At 36.9% G+C, this 11,587-nt stretch overlaps 1 protein-coding gene across 23 annotated transcripts in view; it reads right to left on the reverse strand.

The window, feature by feature from the left end:
• Nucleotides 1-11,587, reverse strand: part of PRRC2C (proline rich coiled-coil 2C) — a 105,704-nt gene that overhangs the window by 5,728 nt on the left and 88,389 nt on the right. For 8 of the 23 annotated variants that reach the window (XM_034409832.2, XM_087890172.1, XM_034409831.2 and 5 more), the window contains 3 exons: nucleotides 9,149-9,271; nucleotides 6,143-6,355; nucleotides 4,718-4,818 (listed from right to left, as the gene is read on the reverse strand). In XM_034409832.2, the coding sequence (XP_034265723.2) occupies nucleotides 4,718-4,818; nucleotides 6,143-6,355; nucleotides 9,149-9,271 (437 nt within the window). The remainder of the gene's footprint in view (nucleotides 1-4,717; nucleotides 4,819-6,142; nucleotides 6,356-9,148; nucleotides 9,272-11,587) is intronic. The other 15 variants (XM_087890173.1, XM_060690164.2, XM_087890165.1 and 12 more) reach the window with 3 other exon arrangements.

The following is an 11,587-nucleotide window of genomic DNA, read 5'->3' on the forward strand; positions in this document are numbered from 1 at the left end:
AAGTTAATAACATGGTTGTTAAGTGAATATGCCTCTCCCACTGACTTCGTTAGAAAGTTGCAAGAGGTGATTGCATGATCCTGGGACACTGCAACTTTCATAAATATGAGGCAGTTGTCAAGCTTCTAAATTTTGATTATATGACTATGGAGGATGCTACAACAGACCTAAGTGAAAATCACTGTTTTCATTGCCATTGTAACTTTGAATGGTCACTAAATGAATTGCTGCAAGTCAATGTCTACCTGTATATAGACACAGCAGATAGTCAGCTTTATAACTGACTAAAAAAAGCCATGGTTAGTACTAGGATGAGACTACCAACACATTCCAGAAGGCAATGGCAAGCCAATTCTGCAACGTAACCAGGAAACCTGACCATTACCATTCTGTTATAATCAGTCAAATTCTAATCAAGGGAGACTTTACCTATATAAAATATAAGTAATGAAATGAAATCAAGTTATTCAATGCATACAAGTTAGAAATGCTATCAAATACCTGAGGCTTTCATTGGCAACATTTAATACCCAAATCACTATCATATTGGATCCTGATATTTACAATATGACACAGAAGTGAGTACACCCCCTCATATTTTGTAAATATTTAAGTATATCTTTTCATGTGACAACACTGAAGAAATGACACTTGGCTAGAATGTAAAGTAGTGAGTGTACAGCTTGTATAACAGTGTAAATGTGCTGTCCGCTCAAAATAACGCAACCACAGCCATTAATGTCTAAACTGCTGACAACAAAAGTGAGTACACCCCTAAGTATCCAAATGGGGCCCAAGTAGCCATTTTCCCTCCCTGGTGTCATGTGACATGTTAGTGTTACAAAGTCTCAGGTGTGAAGGAGGAGCAGGCGGGGTAAATTTGGTGTTATCGCTCTCACTTTCTCATACTGGTCACTGGAAGTTCAACATGGCACCTCATGACAATGAATTCTCTGAGGATCTGAAAAAATGAATTGTTGCTCCACATAAAGATGGCCTAGGCTATAAGAAGATTGCCAAGACCCTGAAACTGAACTGCACAACGGTGGCCAAGACCATACAGTGGTCAGGTTCCACTCAGAACAGGCCTCTCCATGGTCGACCAAAGAAGTTGACTGCCCGTGCTTAGCATCATATCCAGAGATTGGCTTTGGGAAATAGACGTATGAGTGCTGCCAGCATTGCAGCCTGTCAGTGCTCAGACCATACACCGCACACTGCATCAAATTGGTTTGCAAAGCTGTCATTCCAGAAGGAAGCCTCTTCTAAAAATGACGCACAAGAAAGCCGGCAATAGATTTGCTGCAGACAAGTAGACTTAGGACATGGATTCCTGGAACCATGTCCTGTGGTCCAATGAGACCAAGATAAACTTATTTGGTTCAGGTGGTGTCAAGCGTGTGTGGTGGCAACCAGGTGAGGACTACAAAGAGAAGTGTGTCTTGCCTACAGTCAAGCATGGTGGTGGGAATGTCATGGTGTGGGGCTGTATGAGTGCTGCCGGCATTGGAGAGCTACATTTCATTGAGGGAACCATGAATGCCAACATGTACTGTGACATACTGAAGCAGAGCATGATCCCCTCCCTTCGGAGACTGGGCTGTAGGGCAGTATTCCAACATGATAACGACCCCAAACACACCTACAAAAGGGCCACTGCCTTGCTAAAGAAGCTGAGGGAAAAAGTGATGGACTGGCCAAGCATGTCTCCAGACCTAAACCCTATTGAGCATCTGTGGGGCATCCTGAAATGGAAGATGGAGGTGTTCAAGGTCTCCAACATCCATCAGCTCTGTGACGTTGTCATGGAGGAGTGGAAGAAGACTCCAATGGCAACCTGTGAAGCTCTGGTGAACTCTATATTCAAGAGGGTTAAGATAGTGCTGGAAAATAATGGTGGCCACACAAAATATTGACACTTTGGGCCCCATTTGGACATTATCACTTAGGGGTGTACTTACTTTTGTTGCCAGCAATTTAGACATCAATGGCTGTGTGTTGCGTTATTTTGAGAGGACAACATATTTACAATTATACAAGCTGTATACTCACTATTTTACATTGTAGCCAAGTGTCATTTCTTCAGTATTGTCACATGAAAAGATATACTTTACAGCCCTCTCTAAACAGTTTAGAGTCAGCATATTGCCCCCAACACTCTGGCTCCTCATTTTAGCGACCTTGGAAGGATGAAAGGCTGAGTCAATCTTGAGCCTGGTGAGATTTAAACTGCCTAAATGCTGGCAGCCAGCAGAAGTAGTCTGCAGTGGTATTCACCACCACCGCGGCTCATATAACTGGTAATATAACTGTAAATTGGGTATTTTTTTTCTTTTTTTCTTTTGATTTATATGCCGCCCTTCTCCGGAGACTCAGGGCGGCTTACAATACGCTAAGCAATAGCCTTCATTCTTTTGTATATTATACAAAGTCAGTTTAAGGATATTAACCTAACACTGTTTTATTTTCTGCAAAATAATATTGATTTTTCAAACAGATGTCCCTTTTCAATTGACAAATAGTTGAGTTTTTACTTAACATCTGATATGGTTTCTTTACTAGAGAGGATATATCAAAATACAATCTCAAGTGAACAATAGTAATGTCTATTACTGGTATTTTCTATGTATCTATATTTCTGAGCAAGCCAATGCATTCATTCTTAATCCTTAAAATTCCTATATACAATGTAAGTTCTCTTTTTCAAAAAATGAAAATCAAGGCAATTTACAAATCACGGACGATTAATATTTGTAGAATTTCACATTTTTACAACAGCCTTCATCTGTTTGACAACACAGCAATGTAAAAACAATCTTGATGAATTGGGCCAAGCCCACCTCAGTGTGCTTTTCATGGCTGCCAACCAAATCTTTCTGAGGTGCCCACAAGCAGGTAACAGTCACACAGTTCTGCCATTTTGTCTTGCAACTGAAATTTGGAGGTAGGCTATGCTTGAACACAAAAGCAGCACTGAGCTGAAGATTGAGACTGAAATCTATTCTTTTATCTGAGCTTGTTATAAAGGCATTCAGGTTACTGGCCATCAATCTCATACCAATAAATTCCACAGGCCAAAAATGAGCACCATGAAAAAATCTTCTGTCTGTCCTAAATCTCCTTCCATTTTATTGAATGACTTGTGATCCTAATACCATGCAGTTTTATACACCTTGATCATATTCATGTCCTACACCCAGATGCCTTTTTTTAAAGTTGGAATCTCAGAAGTCCTGTCCTTTCTCATAATACAGACTCCCAATAATTTTGGTTGCCCTCTTCAGCATCTTTTCAGTTCTATTGTATTTTTCTTCAAATGTGGCAATCAGAAATCCATTCAGTATTTAACTGAAACTTACCACAGATTTGTGTAATGGCATTAGAATGTTGACAGCTTTATTTTCAATACTCCTCCTAATGATCTCTAGCATAGCATTGGCCCTTTTTTGCAACTACTGTATACTTGAGTTGACATCTTCACTGAGCTTTCCCATGAGTATCAAATTCCACCAGTGCAAATGGAACTGAACTTGCCATTTGGCTGACCAGAGAGATCCTTTTGGAGCTTTTTATTCACTTTGTTTTCTACCACATTAAAAAATTCCTGAACAATTTAAAAAGCACAAGTACCAATACAAATCCTTGAGAGACTCCACTCATTTCCCTCCACTAAGAGCATTGTTCATTTATTCCAACTATTTACTTTTTTAAAAATCAGTTTGCAATCCACAAAATAATAGATCATCTTATCCCATGCCAACTAAATATAATCAGGAGCTATTTGAAGAAAAATGTCAGATTTTTTAAAAAATGATCAAATATGCAAACTTGACAGGATTACTTTGATCGATGTACCTCTTTACATTCCTAAAATGCCTAGAAAGTTGGTGAGGCAAAATTTGCATTGTGATTTTTGCTGCAATAGGGCTTATTCTTTATGTCCCTTTTTTCGTTACCACTCATATCTATCTGCACACAATAGATGTTAGGATGACTGGCCTATAATTTCCTGTGACTCTTTAAAAAATGATGTCATATTGACTACCTTCCAGTTCTGTGTACTGAAGTCAATGTGAAGGACAAGTTACATAGTTCTGCTAGAAGTTCAGCATTCTCTCCTTTGAGTTCCGTAAGGTTGGTGCCCTCATAACCCAATGATGTGTGGTTGCATAGTCTCTCAAGATGCCCTAAAATACCTTTATTGCCTCTCTGAAAAAGTCAGTCCAGGTTCAGATATTTCACTTACAATTTTAGTAGTAAAGCCAGTAGGTTAAAATAAAACCAAACTAATTCAGTTTCTTTGCACGCCATATGCTATTTTTATTCCTCTATCAGTCCACTTGCTTTCCTGCCCAGTTCTGTGCTCTGAATATGTTTAAAGAAATTCTTATGGTTTTTCTTAAAACTTTTTGTCTTCTGCTTCTGAAATTATTTTTTGGCCTTGTGCTAGCTAGAATTTCTGGAAGTAGCAGTTCTTTTTATCCATGGAGGACATGGGGAAATTATATTAAAAATAATTTGCATTAACTATAATCTTCTCAACAAATAAAGTCAAATATTTCTTTGAATCATCACCCTTATTCATCCAGAATTCTTGTATTCCATTTCTGTTGTCAAAATGGCATTGCTATATTAAAGTTTAATTCAACACTAAATTTCCCCTCTTTTCTCTGCATCATAATCTATAAAGTTGACTTGTTTGAAAACACTTGTTTACCGGAAAGGGCTAGAAGTTGGGGTGGTGCTTCGTCCAGAAACTGGAGGTGTGCCTGGCTTATCAATGACACTTCCAAAAGCCTTTAAATCCATTTCTGACATCTGAAGAAAAACAGCAAGGTTATTTACATTACAAAATAAAATACTGATAGTTTTATCAGGTCATATTCATTTAACTAGAGGAAGTTTATAAGTCATTTACTAAAATGGCAATAAAAATTGATGTCCTTACTTAAGCATTTCTGAACAAAGTACTCAATTATTTTATTTGGATACATCAGGTTGTTATCCCAGATGCATGCAATTCAAATGAATGAAAAAGTGGGGTAAATGGAACAAGAGATCACTCTTAAGTTATCTATTCAAAAGTAAAACCACTGATTTTGCAGGAATGCAGTTTGTACTTTATGTTTCTTTCAATAAGAGAACTACCGGTAAGTAATTTTTCTGTGCAGTGGTAAATTGATAATGAAGATCTGAGAAAAAGTAAGCAACAACAAATTTTCCTATGTGTGCAAGCCACCTAGAATGAACTTGGAATACAACTATAATAGATAATGAATACTAACAAAGATTGAATTAGTTTAGAATTCATAAGCAGATAATGTATATTTTAATTCCCGGTGACTGTTTCAATGTTGGCTATTCCCACGCTACCCCTTCCTAAAAAAGTAAGAATCGAAAGCACATTTTCATCTATATCTTCAGATATATGGGTTGGAAACAAGAAAAAAACTTGGGTAAATATATATGCAAAGTTCCTTTTCTGGGAATAACATGAAGACAAACATAATTTTAAATCATCTTTTGCATAAAGTAAACTCCCTTGTATTCACTCTATTAAATCATACAAAGAATATCAGTAGCTTACACATTCCTGACATAATTTATTCAAAGTTGAACTGTTTTAACTCTAACTCTTCAAGAGAATTTAGAATGTTTCATTCTCTTCACTGTAATTTATCGACTCAGAACAGATCAATTTTAGCTATGTAGTATCTGTAATAGGCTACTATGGAATTCATTAGACACACCAGAGGCCAAGTGCCACAATCTCCCTCTTCTAGTCTTCATCCATATTTTAGACAGGCAGAGTTAAGTTTTTAGGAAGGGGCAGGGGGTGGGAATAACCTACGTTGAAATAGTCACTGGGAATTAAAGTATAATACATTGTCTGCTTATTAATTCTAAACTAATTTGATCATTGTTAGTGTTCATTATCTACTATCATTGTAGTTCCCAAACCATGTGCTGTCGTTCCCTGGATGTTGCAGCAAGCTGCAGGGATATTTTACTATATAATGGAACTGTGAGTTTATTGCAGCACCCTAGTGCAGAGTTTGAGAACTGCTAGAGTGCTGTGTACTGATAAAAGTTTGGGAACCTCTGTGCTATTGTATGGCAAGATTAACATGAACATCTTTACCTTTCCAGTTATAATGCTGTGCTGAGTGCCAGCTGGAATTAGTCCTCTGAAAGGCTGGCCCACTTGTGTTGGCCGACTCAGGCTTTGAGCCTGAGGTTGTGGTGGAGTGTGTTGTAATGGAGGTTGAAGGGATTGTGGAAGAGCAATTAAAGGCTGGCCTGCTGATCCAAAGTTGGGCAAAGAAAGTTGTGATCCTGGTATAGGTACTGTCACCTGGAATAAGCAGAACTTTATTAACTGCGTTAAAATAAAACTGGCATGTTTGAACATAAGAAGAAAATATACATATGTATATAATACTGTTAATATATCCTGTAACTATTTTTTTTATGAATCAGGGAAGAAAAAAGTGTTTATATTTCTATCCTTTAAAGTTGCAGAGAAAACTTTGAAATTAAACAGGCAGTAATTATTTTTCAGACCACAAGGTGGATCCTGTTCATTACAAATGAAATTGTTCCATTATTCCCCCATATTATACTTAATCCCTTCTATGTTTGTGAATCCTATAAACATACAGATTTTGGAAATAGAATATCAGTTTATTAGTTGCAAATGTACTTTGGAAGTACAAACTTGCAAAATCAGAGCAATCTTATTTACTACTGATAAAGGAGAATACTTGTAGCTAAGGGTTCCTTGGTGCTCTCTATGCTTGGTTGTTTTCTTGCAGATATTTCATTACCCAAACTAGTCACTAGCAGTGGTAAAGTTGCCTGGTTTGGATAATGAAATGTCTGCAAGAAAACAACCAAACTCAAAGAACATGAAGGACCCCTCAATCTTATTTATATTTTTCAAAATGGCTAGTAGTAAATAACCAGCTAAAATCAATTCTAATTGATTAGAATATTAAAAAATAATGAAAAAGTGATGACATTAACAAACACTGCACATACACAAAGCCAAGACATTAAATAGAACAATTGAAAAATATGAGCAAATATGGAAGTCTTATTGGGTGATACTACATCATTGTGCATCAATCACTCCACGTCAAAGGCACCTAGTGAAAGGCATCCGAAAAAGAATCATGCCTGCATATTCAGGTAAGAGAAAGGATTCTTCAACCCATTTGAGTTTGAGCTGGCATTGGGAAATGTGCTCAAGAAGTCAGTGCATCATTTACATCAACTCCAGGTTATAATCTAGTTGCAATATTTTGAACTAATGGAAATTTACAAGGGCCACTGACTCCATCGTAAATTGGATATATGATTGTGGCAAAGCTTTTTCCGTTGAGGAGGGCTTGCTAGTGGCATACCAGCCTGAATTAATGATGTGTCACTTGAAACTATATGTGCCAGAAATGAAATTGGTCTTAACTTTATTCTGTAAACTTAATTCTGATGGGGAGGTAGACCCTTTCCAGGAGGAAGTCCACTTCTTACCTAAGGCTTATATTAGTAACTGGTTCAGGATTTCCATTACTTTGTTTGAATTAAATGAGAATGGAAAAAAATATGTCATGTTACTCTCAATTCTGGTTCATGTTAAATAGCATAGGAGACAAAATTGAACCCCATGGATTACCATATCCCAACAGTATTTCCATCTAACTCATTCTAGTATGATTGGAATTATTAAAGAGCAAATACTAATTTTTGACTATTGCTCCAAGGAGGACACTATGATTGTTGGTATTGTATAAGATGACCAGGAAAATTTTCAGGATTCCTATTCTCTTTCATAAATGACTCTCTAGATGAATTTGAGATTATATGCTCCACATATTGGGGAAACGATTGGATTCAGTGGGTGGATGGGCAAATACCTCCTTTAAAGTACTGGAGAACATTCTCTCATATTGTCAGGTTTTAATTCTTGCCATGATTTATTCATACTGTTCTTGCTATTTGCCTTCAAATTGGTCTTGGCTCCTGGAAACTACATAAGGCAGATCCATGCAGTTTTCTCAGTAATATTTTGAGAAGTGGTTTCTCAGTACTTTCTTTCTAAGGCTGAGAGTGACTACCCTAAAACCACCTAGTTGCTGCCATGGGAGGACTAGGTTTCCCCTTTCCTAGTCCAGAGGCTTAATCTCATTCACTTATTTGGATTTTAATCATTCAAACATATATAAAAAAGATTTTCTTATAATTATCTTAAATACTATCAACTTAATATGGCCTCTAAATTATTTTAAATCTGAAAAGTTTGGAAATTGGAAAGCACTACAGCAACACAAGAGCACCAAAACACTTTTCTTCTGCATCATCTCACTTGTATTATGCTAGCGTTACTAATACATTCTCAGTAGCCATTTTCTGTTGGTAACAAATGTCTTGTTAATGAGAGCTGCTTTTAACAGAAGAGACAGTGGTTGCCTTGTCCATCTTTCATGAAACAACCAAATGCTGCAGCAGTGATAATAAAACTCCAAAGACTAATATAAATCTTTTCATCTGAGACTCTGAGCACAATTATCTTAATAGGCTGAAAATGTCACTAGGAAATGATCTGACCATAAAACAGTATTAAAAACCTATTCATATGTTCCTTATGCATCATTGAGAAAACAAGATTTAGATCATGATCCACTCTCTATTGAGTTTTCAATACATTAGGATATGTACTGGTGTATAGCATCAATTAAATTATAAGATGTTCCAGAAAAGGCAAACTTGGTGAAGATGTTGAAGACTTCTTAAAAAGTTGAAGACTTTTTAAAAGGAACATCAAGACCCTCTACATCTTCACTCTATGATCACTGTAAGGGTAAACACAGTGAATATGCTTCATATTAAAGAAACTTCTGACAAGAGAATATTTTAATAATAGAGGGGGACCATTCCAAAAAATAAATAAATGTTCCTGCGCTAAAGCAATCTGTTAAAAAGGAGATATTATTAAAAAGTAATCTTCCATGTTAAAGAATTGTTTTAGATTTCTGCTATATAGAGCGCTATCTACTTTGCACAAAATGGAATATTCTCTTGTCATTGAACTATAGTATTACATACAGCACACAGATATGGATAGTTAGAAAAATTGAAAGCAATTTACCATGCCATAGTTTACCTGCTGGAGAGTACTGGGAGACTGAGCAGTATTATAGAAGCTTGTCTGCCCTGGTTGCTGAACCTGTCCAGAATACAAATTTGAGGCCTGGGTAAGAGTAGCTCTCGCCTGAGAAGAAAGAGGTCAATATTTTTTGGGTGACTAAGTAAAGTTATTTTCACTTGGAAAAGCAGAACAAATATGAGTATTTTATTTTGTTGGTAATAATTCTGCTGACTGTAATATTTTACTATTTGGAAAAGTAGCTATTATAAAGCAAATATACCTTTTATGTATAAGCTGCTAGCTGAATCAGAAAAAAGCATTAAAACGTATCTTGACTTTCATATATGTGCTTCTAAAACTTGCCTTATAACTAAAACTAATATATTTTGCTCTATTAACTCTTTGTTGTAAAACTAAGTGCTGGAAGATGTGGTTGAAATCTCAAAACTATATCAACCAAGTTGCTAGGATTATTTCCACATTGATAGGGTTACAGTGCAGAATTGCCTTGAAAGTTCCCTTAACAGTGGGATTGCTATGGGAGAGTGGGAGAGAGAGGGGGGGGGAGGGAGGGAGGGAGGGAGAGAGAAGGGGGGAGGGAGAGAGAGAGAGAGAGAGGGAGAGGGAGAGAGAGAGAGGTTGTCAGCAGTCTCAGTATATTTACTTACAATGATCCCAACAAATTGTAATCCAAAAAACTGTAGACCTCACCAAGAGATATCTATGGAGATTCTCATAGGTCATCCAGGTCATATCCAAGAAACTTCTCACCCAAGCTTCTTGGATGAGAAGTGAAATGTCTTCAAAGAAAAACCAGAAAGTCTAGTTGCCTCTTGAAAAAGCACCTTTGGGACTCTCCAAGAGATGTTAGATCTCAGGCAGGGTAATCCAAATAATGAGCAGTCCTTAAGTTACATGAGAATGTCAGATGCCTGATCCTGATCTTGTCACTAAAAGATAAGTTTTAGCAAAACATTTTGCTAAAACCTATAATATTTTGCCTACAGGTTGCTGCTGACTACCATAAACAAAAGAGCATGGATGGAAAAAGCATAGGAAAAAGTAGGTAACATATTTAAAGGGCATATCAACTTAATATGAGATACAGCATATATGCAAAAAGAAAAAGTGTGGAAAAATACATCAGTATCGAACCTGGCACATTACAAAGAGAAGGTTATTCCAAAAAATCATTGTTATTTTGGAGAGGGTCAATTTCTTTGTCTGCCAGGCAGCAAATGCAAAGACAACAAGATCAATGCTAAATATATTATGATTATAATATATGCTTACGGAAAGTGGATGTAACTGAAGATATTATTTTAGACAAGCTGTTCTCAGGTTGTACAGGACTTTGTAAAAGCAACATCCTGAATCTGTCTGGTAATAGACCAGCAGTCAATGCAAATCTTTCAGCACAGGTATAATGTGAACACAGAGTCATCTTCCAGTCAGTAGCCTAGCCTTTGCATTTCACGTTAGTTGTAGCTTCCAGACCAGCTTCAAGAACTGTCCACAAGGACTATAATCTAATCATTAAATTACCAGTTCATGAATCAGTGGGCAAGTCATAGCTGTTTATGAATAGGCACATCAGCCTAATGTGGAGGACTTTTTATTTATTTATTTGCTAGAGGTATATACACTATTGAATCTAAACAAGTCTCAGTGGTTTACAATGTGGTAATCACAAAAATATCAGACTGATTCGACAGCTGGAAGAAATGTATTATATGAACCTTTTCAGTCTTGGTTCAAGCCAGTATGGAACTGAGTCCATGTTGATTGCTTTTATGGATGATGAGAAGTGGAACTACAGAAAGGGAAAGTATAAACCTTGATTTCTCAGTAGCTTTTATTTATTTATTAAACACATTTATATAGCTGCCCACTCACTCATATGTGACTCCAGGCAGTTTACAACATTTTCATACCTTTAATCCTTTTAATCCCTTCTGGACTGTCTATGGGAGGGCACTATCTGCAGTGGCTCTCCTCCTTCCTAAGTGAAAAATTGCAGATAGTGCTGAGGGGAGATGTCAAGCACTACAATCTTTGCTGTAGGGTGACATCAGTTTAGAAGGGATTTTGTTTTGTTTTTTTGGCCATTTTTAAACTTCTGCACAAAGATACCATAGAAGTACACTGATGGTGCCCAAATGAGCATTTCAACTCCAATCCAAGTAGGAAATGTGGTCACGGTTGTATCTCTCTGCCTAGATTATGTCTGGTACTGGGAGGGATGAACAGGTTTAATTTGACCATTGGATGAAAGTAGCTATGGGTGTGAAAACCCTCTAATGCCAGAAATAGTTATGCTTCCTGTGTGGATCTGTTTCTGGGACCCCAATCCTTTTACCTCTCACATCTGGGAAATATAAAACATTTACAGGCAAGTATATAGAAAAGGACAGTTTTACCTTGGAGAAGGCCCTGAAA

This window comes from Pantherophis guttatus, chromosome 3 (genome assembly GCF_059756535.1).
Source record: "Pantherophis guttatus breed Tessera chromosome 3, ASM5975653v1, whole genome shotgun sequence".
Classification (NCBI taxonomy): Eukaryota; Metazoa; Chordata; class Lepidosauria; order Squamata; family Colubridae; genus Pantherophis; species Pantherophis guttatus.